The 23,332-nt window shown below is 43.1% G+C and overlaps 1 protein-coding gene across 1 annotated transcript in view; it reads right to left on the reverse strand.

Annotated features, from left to right (window-relative positions):
* Positions 1–309: 309 nt before the first annotated feature.
* The window catches only part of LOC139052541 (uncharacterized), a 36,409-nt gene continuing 13,386 nt past the window's right edge, over positions 310–23,332 (reverse strand). The window contains exons 2-4 of the mRNA XM_070529649.1: positions 3,117–3,269; positions 1,397–1,488; positions 310–609 (exon numbers count right to left, since the gene is read on the reverse strand). Coding sequence (XP_070385750.1) covers positions 424–609; positions 1,397–1,488; positions 3,117–3,237 — 399 coding nt within the window. The 5' untranslated portion in view covers positions 3,238–3,269 and the 3' untranslated portion in view covers positions 310–423. The remainder of the gene's footprint in view (positions 610–1,396; positions 1,489–3,116; positions 3,270–23,332) is intronic.

The raw sequence follows: 23,332 nt of genomic DNA on the forward strand, positions 1-23,332 counted from the left end.
GTAGGCAATGTTATTCGTTTTTCAAGCAAACAAAAATGACCTCCTATGAACGAGGAGAGCGTTTGATTGGTCTGTTCAGACAACACTGCGGGTGACCGCCCGATGCTTGCGTCGGTGGTTACGCAAATTTGACGTGACAAGATTGGAATAGAAACATATTGCAATAGTTTTACGTTATAGGGCCCCAGTAGTTGTGCTCACCATTCGCGAGTGTTGATAGCAAGGGTGTAGGACAGGAGAGACATCGGCACAGTTTGAACTCATCTCTTCTCGCATAACGGCAGCGTTGTAGCAGAGACGTCGCGCGAGTAGACAATCAAAACCACATTTATTGAAATATTAAAGAAGCACAAGAACAAAAATTGACGGATTATGAATCAAGAACGTTAACATGAACGTCCTGGCCACGCGCGCGTACTCTTTCTAGAGGAAGAGCAGCCCACGTGACCCCGTTCGGCAACACGGGATCGCTGGAGGTGCAACAGCTGCAGTGAGCGATGCACCCGGCGACGTGCGCGCTGCTCGTGGCGCTGCTGCTGCGTGCGATTCTCCGGCATCGAGCAGCCACCGCAGCGTCGCCGAAGGCCAGCACGCCGGCAGGTCGGGACACTGCGAGGGTCAAGTATTAACCAACCGTCCCCGTGGGTCTCACATTTTGTTAAAAAAAAGTGTAGAAAGAAGTGTTCGTAGCATTAAAGTCTCGCTCGAGGACGGTGACGAGTGTCGAAGTGCACAGGTCAATTGCTAAAAAATTGGGCCGACCAAGCTCACCGATTTTTCCGCATGCAGCTAACCGGACATTTGCGCACGCTCGTTAACGAGCAACATGTCGTTGTAGCAGTTGACGGTGATTCTCCCTCACCCGCCTATGTTACTTAGTGTCTATGGTGTTGGGCTGCTAAGCACGAGGTCGCGGGGCCGAATCCCGGCCACGGCGGCCGCGCATTACGATGGGGACGAAATGCGAAAACAGCCGTGTACTTAGATTTGGGTGCATGTTAAAGAGCCCCAGCTGGTCCAAATTTCGTGAGTCCCCTCCTACGGCATGCATCGTAATCGTATCGTGGTTTTTGCACGTAAAAAGCTATAATTTAATTTTTTAACGATCTTCGCTTGTCTTGCGACCGTTGCTGCCTCATGTCTTCCTGTCCTGCAGAATCTATCGCTCGCAAGTAGTCGTTTCCAAAGCCTCACCGCGGCCTGTGCAGATAGCGAGTCTTGCAAAAGCAACTGGACAAACGTGCAACATTTTCCATCTTGTTTCGCAAAGGTTCATTGCAAAATATCCTTAAATTCTGCTGAAACACTCACGCGCCAAATAATGGATAAGAGAGTTCTAACGTACGATTCGCAGTAGAGCGCCGGTAATGACCGATGTACACATACTGAACATTACCTGCTCAAAGACGCCAGTTGTGCTGCTGCGTGTGATTCTTAGGCGTCGAGCAGTTTCTGCAGCTTCGCCGAAGGACAGCGTGGCCGCAGGTCCTGGCAATGGGACAGCACAAAACAAGCCCTTTGTCACCCTCGCGTGGCACTTGTGTGACAAATCCACTAACACAGTTCGCGCTCAGTCGAAGCGCTGTACAGAAGTGGGTAGGGAATTATAAGCTTCGGGGCACTCAGGCGACGGCAAGCCATTTTATTTCCTAGCGAAATAATCAACTTTCAACAGGAACACCTGCACAATGAACACTACAACTTCTCCTTTATTCCAGTTGCGTCTAGCGTTCCACAACGGAGCGTGCTTGATGCTTTGGTTTTTCTAGCATATATGATTGATTTGCCTAACTGCATGTCGTCGCGAGTAAGACAGTTCGCCAATGATTGCACACACAAAAATGACTTTAGACTGTCTATAGAAAGTCTATAGACATATTGTAGACGACCTTGCCTTTCTATAGATTTAGAATGTAGGTGATACAAAGTGTATAGACTGTCTATAGACGAAGGTTCATAAAGTTCCTATTTCTTTTTGTCTATTCGCAGTCTATACACGGTCTATAGAAAAAAGTTGATAAGGTGTTTGTTTCTTCTTTGTCTACTTCCGCTCTTTAGACTACCTATAGACGAGAGTCAACACTGTCTCTATTAAATTTTCCCTATTATTTGTCTATAGACTTTCTATAGACGAAAGTCGATTAGATTTCTATTTCTTTTTGTATATACGCAATCTATAGATGGGCTATAGGAAAAAGTCGATAAAGTGTTTGTAGCGTTTTGAATGAATGAATAAGTAAATAAATAAATGCAGGTCATTTACAGCGAATTTGTCTTCGAACTTATACGTAGAAATTCCTCAGGTACTCTCAGCCATTCTTCAACTGTTTCGCTGAAACAGCGTAGCCTACATCAGCTGCTACTCAAAATTTTCTTGTTTTGGGGCAAGGTTGTGATTACGTTTCGAAACAACATTTTCAAAGGTGTAACAAAACGTGAAAACTGCCTCAACTGACTGTGTTTTTTTCTCGTGGCTTACATGGAAAATGGTTAAGCTGATTTCACATACGGTCGGCCAGACACAATAGCACGACCGAAAAAGTGCATGCTGTTGAATGAGCGGCCATAATTAAATACAATGAGCTGGCACCGCTAGCAACGTCTCCTACGTTGTATAGTTTCCGCGATACGGAAAATACTGACTTGAGCACACATTTGCTGTGCTTGTACAATGTACTGTTTTTAACTATACTGTACTCTAGGCCAAGGGATGCGGAAATAATTTACATACAAAAACTGAAAAGAACACACACCGTGGAACAGTACACTGTGGTATACTTATTTCTGTGTATGTAGTGGTGAGGAAGTGAAGTCTCACTGTAACACATTACCGTCTGTTTGAAAGGCGAAGCGTAATTATATCGAAAGATTCGTCAATAAACCCACACTTGGGAAGTTTCTCTACAAGAATGTCATAACAAACCGTGTCAGTTGAGTTATATCGATAAATATTACGACTGCGATTCTGCTGTAGTGGAGTTCCTGGTTCTCTGGGTGAGAACAAGACCACCTTTAGCACTTGGCCTGCTCGTGGGTAGTGCTGATGTTATGCCTAATTGCAAAGGCTTTTATATATTTATAGAATATTTTCTCGAAAATCCGATCGAATGTATTACCTTTGATGGAAGCCAGCGGACCGATGGCTGAGAGAGCAGAGGAGCAATGGGCGCTGTCGTCAGCGCCATCTTGGAGGATCGCGGGACACCAGCAGGACGTGCGCAACAGCAGAGCCGCCATTCCCTCCGTTGACCACGCATAGGCGGAGCGGGCTGCAAAGTTAGGAAGGGACGCTTGGATCGGAACACCACTTGCGCCTTGCTTTCCTCTCGATAGCAGAACATGTTCAAGACATGCCCAACTTTGTTACCCTCCTTATCTTGCTGCCCTCAAAACATCATGTGTGTACTTGAACCATTCGACTGCAGGCCATCTCTGAATCCTTGTGGTAGAAAACCACACGGCAGCGCAAGGCCATCGCTCTCTGGGCTGGAACGGCTTCTTTTGACTAGTGGTCATTCTTAATGAGTAACACGCTTCACTGGAGGAAACTATTTCACTGCTTCGCAGCTGTCCAACACTAATGACAAGGGTGAAGAATGCGGCAGCGGTTACGAAGGACGGTTACCGATGCTTCAGTACACAGGTTGATGGTAGAATATAGTCAGTCAGTTTATTGATAATTTTTTTCGCAGGTAAACCAGACGCGCATGCCTTTCATTAACTAGCAATGTCCTGTGTTAGTACAGTTCGCAACAATTTTCAGGCGGCTTGTCTTTCTCTCGCGAGGAACGCAAGGCGCGAGTCTCGCGAGCGGCAGTTGGGCAGCACGTGGCCTCATAGATCGAACACTTTGGCTCCGTTGCGGTCTGGGAGACGGCGGACAACCCTGACCGTGTGATGCAGGTGCCAAGCCATGCACTATTAAATTATGGGGTTTTACGTGCCAAAACCACTTTCTGATTAGGAGGCACGCCGTAGTGGAGGACAACGGAAATTTCGACCACCTAGGGTTCTTTAATGTGCACCTAAATCTAAGTAAATCTGCTTTAATGCATTCGCCTTCCATTTAGTGCAGGAAAAATAAGCATATGAGAAAGACTCCCGTTGAAAACGACAAGAAAGCTGAAGGCAGCGCTGGCGATCGGTCGAAGAGGCCAGTGAGCTTCAATGACACACATCCTCTGTTTTTTTTTTTTTGGCGTTGCGTTTCCGCTTTCAGGCACACACTCAAGCTGGATTCACGTGGCGGCGGACCAAATTGTGCTGACGAGCATTAAGTGACTCAGTGTTGCCCAACCACTGCGCACAAAAGTACGAAGCAGATAAGCTGCTGGCGGAGCAGTTCATTGTGGCTCAGTCATGTGATGCTCACCCGAGGAATTTGCTCCGTTGTGTGAACCCAGCTTGACTCGCTGGCGAAGAGAGGCAGCCTATAAAATATATATGTCACCATGTCGGTGGTCGCGGACAGATTCATTTTATGGCCCCTACGTGCACCAGTAATGAATACCGGCTGTGTAGCTACCCTGGTGGACGAGCTGGATAGCTTGAACACGGTTGTTTGCGGAGTCTGTTGACAGGGCGACATACTATGGCAGAAAGTGCGAAAACGTGACTGAAATAAGGAGTACAGACGACAAGGGCCATGGCGAGTTGATTTCCGTGTATTGTGGCCAAATCCTCCGGCGTGTATGATTCCGAGAAAAATGGAAACAAGTATCGGTCCCTCTTGTCACAGCACGCCATAATCCGAGGCACAAACGGCACTGCTTTCCTTCCGATAATATTCCGTAGGATGTGGAGGCTGGGGATGCCTAAAGGAAGGAACGAAGTGCTAGGAAGTGGGTGTTAGGCGATAAAGTCGGAGTGGCAGGCAGCCCTACAGGAACGCTACAGGAAGGCGCGACTCGACGGAAAAGTGCGGGCGAAAGGGAGGGGGCATCACGGCCTATCACGTCAAACTCGATCCCGCAAGGCTGTGTTATCAGCGCGTTCCAAGGCCGCGCAAGCTCTCGCCTGTGTTCGAGCTTCACCTCGGTAATCGCTATGAAGAAATAAAAAAAAAACAGAATAAACTAGAAAGGAAAGACATTGGCCGTAGTGAGTTTCGAATGTAGTAACCCACGTTCAGAAGAGACGCGTGTTGCCCACTGGGCTAAACGAGCGGTTCGTTGGCCTTCCCACTTTGATTTATGAGATCATGGCTGCTAAGCCGGGCGTGACGAATGCAATGACATCAACATCACCATGACATACTCGAGGGCGTCCCCATTAGATTTCATGGCAGGCGGGCAACGTAGCATTACGTCACGTGTCATATTGCACCGGCCTTGTGCCATCTAGGAGGCGTTGGCCAAGTGTCTTATCGCGCTCATAACTAGAAGGACCGCTCAGCGGCGTTCAGTTGTAAATTAAGGCTTTCGCATTCAAACTCATAACAAGTGCCTTGGTGTACTAAGATTTTTTACGTCGAAGTTCGCTCCCCTAGGATCGTGTCTGTGTGTTCACACAAAACTATCATCATCTGGATTGGCTCCAGTGCCATCGTCTTCTTCCACAGCTGGCTCGTTGGCATCCGCGGGCGCTATCGCGCGAACGCGCTCGTGCCACTGCTCCCGCATTCGTCGTCGTCATTATTTATTTAAAAATAAGAAGCCGTAACCAATTTTACAGCGAATTACACCGAAGCTGTTTAAGGCTAGTTCCCCCAGAATTGTGTCCGTGTGTAGGCAAAATACGTGGACCAATCCCGAAGATGGCGCAATGCCAGGCCGCCCCGTGGCGTAGGTTGACCTGTGGCGCCATTAAGAGGAAGCTTCAGCTCGGCTGCTGCTCTCCAAAATACACGTAAAATCAGAATTAGTTTTTCTCGGTAACCACTGCGTAAAACTTGACGAGGTTTGTTAGTTCTAAAAGAAAAACTTAAGATCTAGTTATTCATTTAGATCGGTCAATTTTTTTTATTAAAATTGGCAATAATCGTGAATATTCAGGAAACGAGACTACCAAGTTTACGAGACCGTAACCAAGCAATAAAAAAAGATATCAGAATTCTGTGTATTGCATCTGATAGTACATATAAAGCCGATAAAATTGATATGTTGCACATGAATCTCAAAAAGCTTAGTAAAGTGTAAATACAGCTTTTGCACAACCCACGTAAACTACGTAACAAATTCCCGTAATATATAAATTGATCTACCGAGTTTGTCCGATTTAAGTTATCTAATGAATTCCGTTTACAGAACCGCGATATCTGTTCTTGAAGGAGCGCTATTAATTTGTAAGCTTCATGATTCTATTTCTTTTTTTCGAACTTTCGAATGTTTGAAAATTCTTTCAATAAAAGGCAGGCCCTGAGTCGAAATTCCGCTTACAATAGTCCCAATAGTTGAACTTTCTTTCTGAAATGCAGAAAATGTCATTAGAATGGGCCCAGGCGTTATCTCATAAAAGCGCGTTTGCGTTTCACATGTATTTGAATAGGCCGCGTCGGAGTTGGCCACGAGTTAATGCTTCCCTTTAAGGGGCCCACATACACAGCCTCGCTGGCCATCCTTCTTCATAGAGTGGATGGATGCTCAGCTTTTCCTTTTTTCTTGTTGTTGTTGACGCTTTCAACACAAACGGAGTCGAAGCTGTTCGTAATACCCATCGACCATTGAGGCATGACGACTGTTGAGAATAGCGCACATTAAGTATATTTGCTTTAGAAGGGCATGGCATATGGTAGAACATTTTATGTAGTGGTATATTCCTTTATTTATTTATTCTTATACAGGGAGGGTCTCGTTTTAGTTCGCTAAACGTAGTTCTAATACATCTTGATCATGTTGAAATTGCCATTTTTCTACGAAGTTGCTAATAAATGTGAAATTATTGCTTATATTGGATTGCGTGGAGAATACTCCCACTGTACTTTCCTTGGAATTTACGCTTACAAAATCGTCAAAACGAAACTCCCGCAACGCATTCGCGGCCCGTTGGACGTCAGAGATTACAAGGTGTAATTCGTGCGTGTAATTCTTTTACTCTTGGCTATAATCACATCATAAGCACATCATAAAATGGGAAGGAAAAGTTCGGCTAGTACATTTAGTCAGAAAGTGCAACCACAGCAGAGCACAGCCGTTCTTAGAGAATTCTTTTCGCATTAAAATAAATGATGCATTCCGTCACCGAGTCTTTTTTCAATATTCAATTCGAGCATTTTATGAGCCAAATCTACGACATTATTATGAGGCACGCCGTAGTGAGTGAGCGTGCTTCGGAGTATATTTTGACCCGGTGGGGTTCTTCAACGGGCACCCAAATCACGGTATGCATGACCGTTCTTGCATTGCGCCCCCCTTCGGAAAGCGGCCGCCTCGGTCTTTTATTTCATAAATACTGCTAGCCCCCATATGGAGGCTGTTGAAAATACGTTGGATCAATACATGAAGGACAAACTTATACGCTTGCTAATATTCCATTTGACAAAAAGACGTAGTTAAGTAGTACAGTAAGAGGTTGTGACCACCGTGGGCCAGCCCTTAAAATGAACAACAATAAAGGTCAAAAATAACGTACAGCGCAAAGGACAAGGACAGCGATAGACGACATGTCGTGTATGTCGTCTATCGCTGTCCTTGTCCTTTGCGCTGTACGTTATTTTTGATCATGAATTACCAACTAGCCCAAGCAACCACCCTAGTAACAATAAAGGAGCAGAAGATGAACAACAAAAGGTACACCTAAACCAATTCATACTGAATACTCGCTGACAATGCTCGCTGATTCAGTACTCGCTGGCAGCTATTCTGCTCCACGAAGCGAAGGCTGCGGGTGTTGAGTTTTCTGCACGTGTATTCGTATGCGGCGAGTCCCGGTGATCGAGTGTAGCACAGCCTTCGGCTTTCATTTTTTCCGATGTTGCACGACTCCTTCATTTCAGTGCTGGCAGATACTATTATATCGGCGTAAATTTCAGAAGCTAATCAATATTTATACAGTCGATATGTATCGACTTTTGAACAGGAAGCAACGCAGTCTGTACCTAAGCCCCCAAGTGGCCGCATCAAGTCGAACGCGCAACCGACGCCGGCGTCGACGGTTGTGATTCCCAGAAGGGTTGACCTGGTTTCCGCGTGGACGGTGTAAAAACATGTTTTGTTTGCCTCAAGAGTATTCTGTTGCTCATGTTGGTCATCAGTCTCTCCAGGTGAGCTCTGAGACGGAATGAATGAATTCTGGAGGATTTACGTGGCAAAACCTCGATTTGATTATAAGGCACCCCGTAGTGGAAGGTACTCCAGTATAATTTCGACCGCCTGGGAATCAGTTAACAGGCGGGACAGCAAGCGACGAACACACACCAAAAGACGCGGCCGCCATTTTGCGTTTGCCGTTTTTACTTTGACGGACGCCCAAATGGGCTCTTTTCTCGAGTATGTGAGAACTCAACTGGGCAAACTAATTATTAGAGTAAAGTATCAGTCAGTTACTGTTGACTTTTACGCATTCTTCCAATTTATGTGCTTTCAAAAAACAAGACAGTGTGTTTCTTGAACATAAGAAAACGTCAACAGAACTGCGGGACTTCTCCCTGCAGCGGTGCACAAGTCGCGATTTGGTTCCCTATCCTTTGCTGTCGCACCAAAAATAGTTGTTCCCGAAGATAAAACTACTAGTACTATTCATTTTTTTTCTTATCGTGCAGAGCAGCGTTCGCTCACTCGAAGAAACATATGTAAAGAAGGCGTATAATGTTGACTGGACGAACAGGCACTTGTTCGATTTAAGGTTTGTTTGTCGAACAGTGAGAATGACTTATACAGACTCGCTCTAACCCGCCGCGGTTGCTTAGTGGCTATGGTGTTTCGCTGCAAAGCACGAGGTCGCGGGAGCGAATCCCGGCCACTGCGGGCGCTTTTAGATGGGTCCGAAATGCGAAAACACCATTGTCGTTAGGTTTAGGTGCACGTTAAGACCACCAGGAGGTCAAAATTATTCCGGAGTCCCCAACTACGGCGTGCTTCATAATCAGATCGTGGTTTTGCCACGTAAAATTCTATAATTAAAAAAAAAAAACATACGCACGTAGTTTCTACCCAAAGGCACCAAATGCTAGAAATAAAGAAATGAACGCTTGAAATGCCATTCAATTTTTCTTGACGAGTAGAGGCCTTTAATCCGAATAGATTAAGGAAAATGGCGGAACAAGGTGCCTCTTATGGTACACCCGACTGGGTCCTACGGCGCCCCGAGTCGCTTTACAGCGATGCAGAGCCCTGCCGTGATTGGAGCCGTAGAAATACTGCCCCAACCAAATGTGCTAGCTGCTGCCAGAGCCATGAGAGCAGCCATGTGATCGAGCTTCCCTAGGATCTCGATCGCGCTGTCAGGTTGAAGGCATACAGGAACGCCTCCTCATGCTCTCAGCTGGAGCGCAGCGCTCTGAATAGACCATGTGTTCACAGACTGCCTGGTATGCAAAGTGCATACCGAGCATGCCCCAAAGAGATCACTCCCCTGAAAATTTAATATAGAAATATCACGTGACGCACCGTAATTTCGGCGCCTATCAAATCATATTGACGGCAGGACAGCTATTACCACTGAAGCGAATGAAGAAACGCAACTTGCCAGGGCTCTGCAGGAGCGCAGCCTTTCATACCGGAGCCAGAAGCACGGTAGGATGCTGGAGTTGCGAGGTGCTGCTGCTGATTCCAGAGTGAAGCCGAACATGGCGTCATGGTACTTGCACTGGAAGAGGCGGCGAGGAGACCTGCTGAAGTCCCTGTGGCGCCCAGACATCTGGAGGGATAAGTGGTCGGTCGAAGCCCGCTGCGTAGCCCCGCCATCACCACGTCGGATGCAGAGCGACACAGGACGGCGGACGACATCAGTTCGCCGTTGACGTCTTGCGTGAGGGTGCCTTCGCATCTGGGAACGCGTGAAGGATTTCAGAGCGGCTGAAGGCGCCATCGTCTCCGAGATGCTCGCTAGGCTGGCTAGTTGCTCTCGTGCAGCGTCTCGTGATGATGATGAATCCTCTACAAATGGTATAAACCCACTATGGGGGATAGGCCACGAATCGGGTGGTAATATGATTGAATGAATAAAAGAATTTGGTTAATAAATAACTAACAAAAACACAAAAAGTAAAATAAATATATAATCCAAGATGAAAAATAAACTGTGAATACCTGAGTAAACTAGTACTTAAACTCGGGTAAGCTAAATTTTTGAACAACAATACTAGAAGGATTTAAACTGTGTATTTGTGCTTTTATATTTTTTGAATTTCGTAGACTGAAGTAGAAGCAAATCAATTGTGGAAACTAAGAACTATTAACAAGGCATTCTTTTTGTGCCATATAGAAAATTATAAATGGCTAGGCATATGTTCCTGTGGCTGTATCCCACTACTGTTGCTCCAACGGAGAGAATAGTAGTGCTGTTTAAAGGTAATCCTAAATTCTGAAGTGGGATTTCTAGACATAGTTTTCAGTGAACAGAAAATCGCCGACAAAATAATAAAAAATGATCTATAGATTCGGGTTCATTGCAGAGGTAGCATAGAGGGGATACCGCCAGACCGCACCTGTGCAAGTAAAAATTAGGTCTTGGAATACGGCAACGCAGCCTAGTAAATGACGCTTCGAATTTCCGGTTAGGACACCATTTTCGGTTCCAAGAATAATTTAGGTGCGAAAAATCTGTGCATTTTGGTAATGACAGGGCTTTTTTGCCTTCGCTCAAAGAAAATTGTCTATATCTGGCTGCAGTGACGTGCGCCGTTGCCGGCAGCAGAGATAGCACAGGGCCTGTTAAAGAAGCTCGGGCCAAGGAATCGGCTATTTCATTAATATGAATATCTCGGTGGCCAGGGACCCATACCATATGAACTAAGCTTAATTGAGGCGGAGCTAATGAATAAAACGTGTTCAATGCTGTCGATTTTGTAGACGCAGTAAGTGCGCTGCATACAGATAGAGAATCTGTAACAATAATAACTCTTGTAGTATCAACGGGTAATTTCCTCAAGGCAAGAACTATTCCCAGAAGTTCGGCATGAAAAATTGACGTGTAATCTGGTAGGCGAAGTGGAGAAGACCAATCAATGGATGGTGAGTAGATATCCACGCCTCCCTTCTCTTCACACGAAGGAGCATCAGTCGCTATTACATTTATATTGAAACGGGCCAAATATTCTTGTAAACGGTCATTCAAATATCTTGTGGGCAGAAATTTTGCATTGTTAGGGAAAATGTCTGCAAATTCAATTTTGAGCGATCCTGTAGAGCTATGAAGCGGAATTATTTCTCTAAGGCTAACATTTAAAGGTGTTAATTGTGCTTGCACAAATACAACTTGTGGGGTATGCAACCGTGACCACGTGTTCTCAAAAAATGGATGTGGTTCACTAATAAATGCATATTATCCCCGCCGTAGCGAAGATTCATAAGCGCTTAAGTAGGTTTGAACCGTAAGCATGCGGAATCGCGTGTGAAGAGTAGGTAGGCGCGCTTCCTGGTATAATACATTACTAGCAACGAATTTAGGGAGACCTAAACATAGTCGAAGAGCTTCTCTTTCTAACAGAATAGGGCCTTTAATTTATATTTTGCACTTAATAAAACACAGCCAAATTCTAGAATCAGTCGTATATACATACGATAAATCATAATTAGTGTTTCGCTTCGCATACCAGAACGTCGGTTACTAATTCTAAGTAGTAGATCTACGGCTCGTGTCCCCTTCGTTCCAATATTCTCTATGTGAGAACGCCAGTTAAGCTTTCCGTCATATATGATACCCAAGTATTTAATTGACTCTACCTGAGGAATGGTTCTTTGTTCATATACTAATGATAACTGTAACGGCCCGGATAACGGAAAAACAAGGACTGCACTTTTGTTTACGTTAAGTGATAGATGCAGATCGTGAAGCCAGGTCTGTAGAGTACAGAGGTACGTTTGCAAAGACAGGTGAAGAGAATTGATGTCTCTAGCAGTCGCGAAAAATGCAATGTCATCGGCATAGATATACAGACTTACATCGTGGTGCAGCGGAACTGAACTCATCAATAGGTTAAATAGCACAGGAGACAGAACAGCCCCCTGGGGCACCCCTCTTGTCTGATCGAACTGCCGTTTTGAAAACAATGAAATTTTCTGTTTCTTAGAAATTCAAAAATACATGCCGTTATATATCTAGGAAAATTGTAGGACTGTTATCTGTCTAGCAGGAGAGAGTACTCAACGCTGTCATAAGCTTTTGCGATGTCAAGAGTCACTAAAGCACTCACTTCTTTTATATGTTGAGCAAGTTGGATGCGGCTTTCTAAATGTACATGCGCACACCAAATGGACAGACCGGGCCGGAAACCTATTTGGCATGTGCTCAGTAACGAATTTTGGTATATATGATCCGTCATACGATCATATAAAACTCTTTGAATTAGTTTTACCATATTTGACGTAAGAGAGATAGGCCTAATGTTGTCAAGATTGTAGCCGGCTCCTTGTTTTTTAAGCAACGGAATAATTTTGGCTGTCCTTCATTCTTTTGGAATCCATGAATTTTGTAGAGAATAATTTACCGTATTCAGAATGTCGTCAGGAGACATTTCAAATAATAATTTTAGCATGGCATTGGAAATGCCGTCAGGACCTGGAGTTGAGGCAGGTGCAGCGTTGATGATGATGATGATGATGGCCTCATGTTATGGCTCATACCCACTCTGGGGGATTGGCCAAGAATTGCGTGCTGAAACGTTCACCTATTCTTTTTGAAGTGCCACTTATTCGATGATAAAAAAATATATATAACGAAATAGAGATAAGAAAACATACAAAAACAAATAAAATTCAAGAAAAAAGTTAAAAAGTTATTCGTTTTGTTGACTGTATGTAACTGCAAACGGCATCAAATACGTCCCTGTGGCTGACCCCTATAACTGACGCACCGAAAGATAGTATGATTTCTAGTGATAACATTAACCCTAATTTTGCGAACGGAAGTTCTAGATGTCTTTTTCTTAACAATTTGTATCGTCGACATACCAAAAAATAATGATCTAGTGATTCTGTTTCTTGGCAGTATGGACACAGAGGTGATAGCGTCAGACCAGTCCTGTGTAAATATAGGTTTAATGGAGGGACACGGCAGCGTAATCTCGTGACCGCTACTTGTGATTGTCTTGATGGACACCACTGGATTTTCCACGGAAATTTGAGGTGCTGATATTTGAGGTGCTGGTGCAGCGTCGAACGAAGGGCGCTTCGTCTTTTACTCACACGTGGTCCTCGCAAGCACGCGATGGGCACCGCTTTGGATATTTTTATGAATACGAGTATGGAAGGCGTTTATTGCCACGAACATCCTCACAGAGGTACGAGAGTTGTAGAGACACTCAACTTGTGGAAACGTGGCACTTTCGCGGACTCAATTGATATATGGCGGCCGGGTTTTCGGAACGGGGTTCATATTTTTACGTTTGCACGCGCCGCAGCAGAAGGAACTGTATTTTACAAATATGGTCCTTTCATCGACAATCATGGTGGCATTCTTTGTCATATAATTGATAAGCTTTTCTGCTTAGGTTTCGTTCGTGAGGAAGCAAAAACGAAGCGGCACAAAAAAGCTAATCAAGAAGAAAGCCAGAAATAAAGGAGACGAGATAAAGAAGAGCAACCGTTGCGGTCAGAGTAAGCAAATGCGCCGGCGGTGCGGCGTTCGATCTAGCTCTGCAATCAGGAAACGAGTACCTCGATTCTGGCTTCTCCTGCTTTGGGGGATTAGGTCAAGTATCGCATGGTATTTTCTTTGCTCAGCTTGTAATTTTCCGTTACTCCTTTTCTTTATGTGTTTTTGTGTTATCCTTGCTTGATGTCTGTATCATCACCGGGCTACGGGGCTTCCCCGTGGTCAGCCTCGGCAGCTCCTCAGGAGCTGCCGCTTGAGTTTTTCCTTCGCAATGGAGCCGGCAATGTTCCTGTGGCCAGTGTGCCCACTGACGGCGGAACGATCAATATGAAAAATCTAAAGAGGATTCAGGGTGAATAGCAGAAGGCCTCACCCCACTTCCGACAGATCACAGAGGTCCGCCAATTCGGCAAAGGGCGTATTCTATGCTGCTCACCAGACCAGACCTGTGTCAAAGAACTACTCGGTTGTACCACCGTCGCTTCACATCCGGTGAGCTGCTTCGTACCGCCACATCTCGCATGCTCTAGAGGCATTGTGCGAGGGGTAGACGTCAGTTTAACCCCTGATGAGATTTTAGACATGTTCTCGGTGGCTGGAGTCATATCCGTTTACCGGTGTAGTCGAGTAATTGGCAATAAAAAGATACCAACAGAGTCGGTTATAGTTACATGTGCTGGGACGATGCGGCCAACGGAAATTAAGGTCTGGCCCCTAATTTACAACGTGGAAGCTCTGGATCCACGCATTCTACAATGCAACAAATGTTGGCGATTTGGTCACAGCGTCAGGGGCTGCAGATCTGCGCCCCGCTGCCGTACTTGTGGAGACAACCACAATTTTAGTGGTTGTTCGTCAAAAAAAGAGAAATGTTGTCTCTGTGGTGGTGGTCATCCCACCAACTACTCGAAGTGCCCTGCAAGATCACAGGAAATGAAAAGATAAATGTAATTGAAAGGGTACGTTGCTCACGCCGTGATGCTTTTGTTAGGTCCAGGGAAGACCTAAGGGATATGCAGGAGTGACAGCCCGTCAGCAAATGCAGCAGTGACAGCTGTCGAAAAGGCGTTGTCAAAAGCTATGGAACCATTACCATCAAACCTGTCGGACTCTCAAGTGTTTCTCAAGTGTTGACTTCACAAATGATTCAGCTGTTCAGTCCTTTAGCGAGTTCTAATGCTAGCTCGCAGATTCTTGCACAGACCCTAACATTGAATGCTCAACAGCTAGTGGATTCCTTATCAATTATTGTAGAAGACGCACACAATGCGAGGCCATCAGCTTCAAGTGAGCAGACCAACAGCGGATGCTTCTCTGGATCAGTGTCGGAAAACGACCAGGTTGTAGAAATGAACCTCCCGACGGTCAAACGCGCAAGATCATCTAACGATAATTCGTCGGTCTGTGTGCCGCACTAAAAAAAAAAAAAAACGTTTGTGAAAGATGGTCTTTCCATGTCAGATTCTAATCCTAACTCTTCCAGCTCTGTCCCTGAAACAAAACCCCCAATGTACGGTAAAGAGAGTATTTCGAAGAAAGATTTTTTAAAAGACAGTATTTTAGAGCATGCGGTCTCTAAAGTAGGCTATAATTCATCATAGGTTATTTAAAGGTATTACAGTAGAACTGCCGTTCCAATATTTCAGCAGCTACCGATATAATATATTTTTGTTCACAACTTTCTCCCAACATTATTCTTTTGGCGGAAACGTGGCTCTCCAATGGCCAAGACTTTCATATAAAAATTGTCGTTTATTTCGATTGGACCGTCCATCGAGACGCGGATGACTTGCTTTCTTGATAACAACTAAAATATGCCACAAAGTGAAAATTTCCTACCAGGATATGTCTACGGAGTGTGAGATACTAGCAATAGATCTAACTATTCCTGGTTGTTCCCCATTTTCCTTAGTTAATACATATTTTCCCATAGGCGTGCATGACATTCGTTTCCTTGATACCAATGTCAAATCTTGTAGGAAAGAAATTGTGGTAGCCGGAGACTTTAATTCGCATCATGTGTCTTGGGGTTTCAAAATGGACTTATGTGGAAAGCGATTATCGAACTGGGCAATCAGTCAAAATTTTTGTTGCTTAAACACGAAATCATCTACCTTTATTCAGGGTCTTTCTAAATCAGCATTGGATCTAACATTTGCCAGTTTAAGAATTTCCGTAACTTCCTGGTCTACTGTCGACTCAGCCTGATATAGTGACCATCTACCAATTAGGTTTGATATTGTCTGCCCTGTTATTCCCCTGGAGTCCCCGACGCGGACTTTTGTCAACTACCAGAAATTTCAGAGTGTCTTGAAAACGGTTCTCAACTCCCAGAAAACGGTACCCAATGACATCAAAGCCATGAGGCTTTGCGCTGTATTAAAATGTTCCTTTAAAACGTCCCAATTTAGTGTTAACATAAGCAAAAGTACTACCTCTCCTTGGTGGAATTCGGATTGCACGCGGGATTATAGAAGACGAAAAGCCGCGAGGAAGAAATTACCTCACAGTCTATGTCCGGGTAACTGGAGTTATTATAATTTCGCAGCTGCTGCGTTCAAGAGAACAGTGTCGAGTGCGAAATGCGACTATGACGAAAAACATCATGAGTTCCTCTCTAAGCCCAGCAACAAAAAAGCTCCGTTCCGATTCCTTCGATATAGAAAATTCAAACCGACACCAGCGAAAACTGGATCGGTTTTTCTTTCACCACGCGAGATATCTGCTTCATTAGAATTCATAGGATAGGGCTTAGCGCAACGATTAATATCACGTTCGCCAAATGGGCCACTAAGGCCTCCCATCGCTGGTGACATTGTGGAAGTCACAGTGTCAGAACTGTCTAATGTCCTTAGATCTCTGCCTGCCTCAGCTCCAGGTCCTGACGGCATTTCCAATTCCATGCTAAAATTATTGTTTCAAATGTCTTCTCATGACATTCTGAACACAGTAAATTATTCTCTACAAAATTCTTGGATTCCACAAGAATGGAGGACAGCCAAAATTATTCCGTCGCTTAAAAAACAAGGAGCCGGCTACAATCTTGACAACATTAGGCCTATCTATCTTACGTCAAATATGTTAAAACTAATTGAAAGAGTTTTATATGATCGCATGATGGATCGTATATATCAAAATTCGTTACTGAGCCCATGTCAAATAGGTGTCCGGCCCGGTCTCTCTATTTGGTGTGCGCATGTAGATTTAGAAAGCCGCATCCAACTTGCTCAACAATAGAAAAGAAGTTAGTGGTTTAAGTGACTCTTGACATCGCAAAAGCTTATGACAGCATTGAGTATTCCCTTCTGCCGGACAGATTACAGTCCTACAATTTTGCGAGATATATAACGGCATGGATTTCTGAATTTTTAAGAAGCAGAAAATTTCATTGTTTTCAAAACGGCTTTTCTTCAAGAAAGTTCGATCAGACAAGAGGGGTGCCCCAGGAGGCTGTTCTGTCTCCTGTGCTATTTAACCTATTGATGAGTTCAGTTCCGCTGCACCACGATGTAAGTCTGTATATCTATGCCGATGACATTGCATTTTTCGCGACTGCTAGAGACATCAATTCTCTTCACCTGTCTTTGCAAACGTACCTCTGTACTCTACAGACATGGCTTCCTAATCTGCATCTGTTACTAAACGTAAGCAAAAGTGCAGTCCTTGTTTTTCCGCTTTCCGGGCCGTTACAGTTATCATTAGTATATGAACAGCAAACCATTCCTCAGGTAGAGTCACTTAAATACTTGGGTATCATATATGACGGAAAACTTAACTAGCGTTCTCACATAGAAAATATTGCAACGAAGGGGGCATGAGCCGCAGGTTTACTTTATTACGTAGAATCAGTAGCCGGCGTTCTGGTGTGCGAAGTGACACACTAATTATGATTTATCATCATCATCATCATTATCATCACGATTTTTATTTTCGCCACTTAATACAAGGTGAAAAAGGGAAAGCTGGAAAAAAAGCCGAAATTTCTTCGGCTTGACAAAGCTCCGGTCTCCCAGACAGGCATGGTAGAGGCTGGTGTGCAATACAGTGACGCATAAAGTGTGGATATAAAAGCATTTTAAACACAAGTATATGCAGATACTTTCATGTTATGGAAACCAGCTATAATACAGTTGTGTAAAATAACTTCCATTATACAATTACAATCTGTTATCTTCCATATTATTTACCACATACTCAATCTCACATATCAAAAGAATGCAAAAGCAATATATATACGCACATACATACATGTACACACACATACACACACACACACACACACACACACACACACACACACACACACACATATATATATATATATATATATATATATATATATTTATATATATATATATATATATATATATATATATATATACACCCATAAATATAACAAATTTCATGGAAGTGTACAACAAACACCAGTTGACACCACGAAACGTTCTTTTTTAAGAAATTATTCTACATAACTGCAAATATATATGTGCATCTGTGTTAAAAAATACAAAAAAATCTAGCATATAGGCTGCTGCTTTCGCGATAGACACCCCGGCAACGTAGCCCAGGGCGTCATCACATCCTCGAAATTTTAGAAACGCGAAGACGCCCTTTGCAGCATCCAGTTTACAACTGAACCACTGCCACGTGGTCCAGGCGCAATCAGTGCAGCGGAAACCTGGTTTCTAGGAATAAAAGTTTCAAGTGTGGACGTATAGACACAACGAGAATACATGATACGTTCTGCGGAACTGTTAGAGCAGTTAACAATACACATCTATAAGAATAAGTCCAATATTTTATTTTTGTTTAGAGATAACACATCAACATGTTGTTGGTTAAAATAGTTAAGTAGGGAAGGTAGTGTATGTTTAAGGCATTGGCAGCCACAATTAGTACGTGAGAAAGGGATCTGCCATGGTTCCTGGTGACGATACGAATATGTGCTTCTATTTTCCTGTAATGTTGCCAGGGTTAGGAAGGAATCGAGTTTTCCCAGCATAGCATTTTTATAACTTAGTAATGTTTTGAATTTATATATGTCACGAGCTCTGAATATTATGTTTTGTTGGAAAAGCTCTTGCGTATGTTCGAAAAAAGACATGTTCGCTATCGCCCGAATCACTTTCTTTTGAAGTATTTCCAGTATTTGAATATTTTGCGCTGCAGTGTTACCCCACATAAGTGAACAGTAACTGAGGTGTGAATGGCAAAGAGCATGATAAATGAGACGATTAACTTTAAAAGGTAATGCACTTCGATTCCGGTTTAACACACCAACAACTTTACGTACCGTTGAGCAAACATGACTAACATGTTCATTCCAGGACATCTGTGCTATGAATATTACGCCTAGTGTTTTTATGGAGGATGTAATGTTAATTTTATATGGACCCAAAACAATATTATCTGGCAATGTAATAGAACTTCCCGGAGCATGAAAAATAACGCATTTTGTTTTGGTTTCATTGAGGATGAGGCCGTTTGCCTTAGAGCATGCTCGAAGTCCATAACAAACGGAGCTTGCTATAGACGTAATTTTTTTTAAATCTTGACGTGTAAAGAAAACAGAGCAATCATCTGCATACACATAATTTACACATATTGCTCACTTGTAAAATATCATTAATGTAATACAGGAAAAGTATCGGGCCAAGAATGCTACCTTGGGGCACACCCGCAGTCAAAGATTTTATCTGCGATCGGTTCTCATTCTAAATAAGGCTTTCTAAATAAGATCAGATAAGCTCAAGTGTTATTCCTTGCAAGCCATATTTTTCCAGCTTTATCAGCAGCAATTTCGGGTTGACCCTATCAAAGGCGTTGCTGAAGTCTAAGTATAACCCTAAAGTCAGAAAATGTTTTTCGATGTTCTCTAAAATAAGCTCCTTCTGTATATTTAAAGCAGTTTCCGTAGACTGTTTTTTCTTAAACCCGTGTTGACAGTTGGTTAGCAAGCCATGTTTTTGCGAAAAATTATCAATACAAAAGTTAACAATTTTTTCGAGTCCCTTTGATAGCACAGGAAGTATAGATACAGGTCGATAATTGCCAATATTATTTTTGTCACCTCCTTTGTGAATAACTATTACTGTCGCTACCTGCATATTACACGGGAAAACTCCGGTTGACAGGGAAATATTAAAAATGTGCATTACTGCAGGTGCAAGTAAGTCTATGACGTACTTAATTGGCCTAATTTCTAAGTCATCTACGTCCCGACTGTTGCTATTTTTCAAGGATGAAAATGTTGTAATCACCTCAGGGATGCTAGTAGGCTTTAGGAATAAAGATTCTCTTAATGAAACTGCATGCATTGTATCTTGAATGTCGTGGTCAACGCATCCTACTTTAACAAAGAAATTGTTGAAATGATTCGCAAGTTCTGTACGACCTACAATAGTGCCATCAATGTTCAGCGTGTCTGTTTGTGTATCGACTGATTTTCTATTTAGTGTTTCGTTTATTTTTTTCATACTTTGTGACTTCTGCGCAGGCAATCATTGTTAAATATACGGCTGTAGTGGTCATTTTTCGCCTTTTTTTTCCTTGCTCAATTTATTCCTAAACTGTTTATATTCTTTCCACTTTGACAAGTGCTTCGACTTGATAAAAGGCAGATAGAGCTTATTTTTTTGGTTGATTTGCCTAATGAGTTCTTCCAAGATCCATGGCTTGCGCGACTTTCTTCCACTCCGATAGTTTTCAAGCGGAAATGATTTGTAGTACAGCGTTTTGAGTTTGCTCATAAATTTATGTTATGACTCATTGGAATCTTCGATGGCAAAAATATCGCTCCAGTTTATTTCGTGCACTCGTTCAGAGAAGCCGCGGCTTCTCTGAATTTATCTAGCGTTTCAGCCGATATCTTGCGGTACGTTGTCTTTTCAGTGCATGCACTTTTAACGGCGCCTTTACGTTCTAGAAAAAGATATATAGGCGTATGATCGCTGATATCGCAGCTTATGACGCCCGATGTCATGTTATCGATAGTCGAGTTTATTATGAAAGTGTCTAGTAATGATGACGTAGTGACGGTTACACGCGTGGGGGATCTGATGATGCTGTAGAAGTCATGGCACTCTAGGATAGATACAAATTGCGCAGTAGGTGCTGAATTTGTCATCATGTCAATATTGAAATCCCCGCCCAGTGTCAGCAGATAGCCGTTTTCATTTACGTAGGACAGAAGGTTATCTAAAAACTCAAAAAAAGCTGAGTGGCTGGCATTAGGGGGTCGATACAAAACCGCAAATACCGTCTTTTCTTTCTTTATACCTAAGGCTTCGTAATTTTCTGTGGCTGTGCTATATCCTGTAAGAATATCATACCCTGTTAGAGAAGTTAGAATTGCAACGCCGCCACCTCTGCTTCCCTTGCGGTTCACGAAGAAATGCTCCTATCCTTGAGGTACATATTGTTCCGAGTCATCATTGTACCAGGTTTCGGTAAACATTAATACGTCAAATTTTACCTTACACGATTCGATGTATGTACGACTGATTCTAGAATTTGGCTGTTTTATTCCCCGGAAGTGCAAAATATACATTAAGACCCCTTGTTCTGTTAGAAAGAGAAGCTCTTCGACTGTGTTTAGGTCTTCCTGAATTCGTTGCTAAGATTGTATTATACCAGGAAGCGCGCCTACCTACTCTACACAAACGATTCCGCATGCTTACGGTTCAAGCCTACTTAACAGCTTATAAATCTTCGCTACGACATGGACAATATGCATTTATTAGTGAACCAAATCCATTTTTTGAGAACACGTGGTCACGGTTGCATACCCCACAAGTTGTATTTATGCAAGCACAATTAGCACCTTTAAGTGTTAGCCACAGAGAAATAATTCCGCTTCATAGGTCTCCAGGGTCACGCAAAATTGAATTTGCATACATTATTCCAAACAATGCAAAATTTCTGCCCACAACATATTTGAATGACCGTTTACTAGAATATTTGGCCTGTTTCAATATAAATGTAATAGCGACTGATGCTTCTTCGTGCGAAGAGAAGGCAGGCGTGACTATCTACTAACCATCCCTCGACTGGCCTTCTCACATCGCCTAACTACACATCAGTTTTTCATGCCAAACTTGTGGCAATAGTTCTTGCCTTGCAGAAATTACCCCTTCATACTACAATAGTTATTATCGTCACAGGTTCTCTATCAGTATGCAGAGCGCTTACTGCGTCTAGAAAGTCGGCAACATTGAACACGTTTTATTCATTAGCTCCGCCTCACTTAAGTTTAGTTCATATGGTATGGGTCCCTGGCCGACGAGACATTCATATTAATGAAATAGCCGATTCTTTAGCACGAGCTTCTTTAACAGGTCCTGTGCTATCTCTGCTGCCGGCAACGGTGCACATCACTGCAGCCAGATATAGGCAATTTTCTTTGAGCAAAGACAAAACAGCCCTGGCATTAGCAAAATGTGCAGATTTTTGCTCCTAAATTATTCTTGGAACCGTAAATGGTGTCCTAACTGGAAATTTGAAGTTTCATTTACTAAGCTGCTTTGCCGTATTGCAACACTTAATTTTTACTTGCACCGATGTGGTCTGGCGCTGTCCTCTCTATGCTACCTCTGCAATGCACCGGAATCTATAGATCATTTTTTATTATCCTGTCGGTGGTTTTTTGCTCATCGAAAAGTATGCCTAGAAATTACACTTCAAAATTTAGGATTGCCTTTAAGCAACACTGGCATTGGTTGGTTGGTTGAAGGTTTATTTCCGCAACTGGTGTTGCGAGGACAGCCAGGGAAAAAGCTGTATAGACAGCTTGAGAGGTCCGGGCTTCCTCTTACAGTGCAGCATTGACGGCGGCGGAGTACAACAACAAACAAAACGTGAGGAGAAAAACAAATAAAAAAAAATCTTTCCATTGGAGCAGCAGTATTGGAATACAGCCACATGAACATTTGCCTAGCCATTTATATTTGTCTATGTGGCACAAAAAGAATGCCTTGTTAATAGTCCTTAGTTTCAACAATTGATTTATTTCTACTTCAGTTTCAAAAATTCAAGAAGTAAAAGCACAAACGCACAGTTTAAATCTTACTAGTATTATTATTCAAAATCGATCGTACTCAAGTTTAAGCATATGTTTATTTATTCTCTTTCTTTTTAGTATTCCTATCAACACAAGGCTTACTATAGTATTGATCACTACTTTTAGTCATGTATTCACAGCTTATTTTTCATTTTGGATTATATATTTATTATACTTCTTTGTGTTAGTTATTTAGCAACCAATTTCATTTATTTATTCAATCATATTACCACCCGATTCGCGGCCTATCCCCCATAATGGGTTTGCGCCATTGATTGAGGCTTCTTCTTCTTCTTCTTCTTCATCATCATCATCATATACGGGGAACGTATTACGTGGTAGAGTTCAATCATTGTCTGCGCCTCTGATGCCGATGTAATACGACCATGCGCAAGAGATCTTGGTAATCAGACAATGATGTCGCTGCCATTCCAGAAAGGCAGTGCTACTTACAGCGCAGATTGACATCGTCTTATAGTATGTACTAGTGCACCTCGAATGCGCCGTTTTCATGCTTTACTTGCTTCGAGTTATCCTCAACATGTGAGGCAGAAAAACAATCAAAGAAAAAAATAGGGCAGA

This window comes from Dermacentor albipictus, unplaced genomic scaffold, assembly GCF_038994185.2.
Source record: "Dermacentor albipictus isolate Rhodes 1998 colony unplaced genomic scaffold, USDA_Dalb.pri_finalv2 scaffold_26, whole genome shotgun sequence".
In the NCBI taxonomy this organism is placed as follows: Eukaryota; Metazoa; Arthropoda; class Arachnida; order Ixodida; family Ixodidae; genus Dermacentor; species Dermacentor albipictus.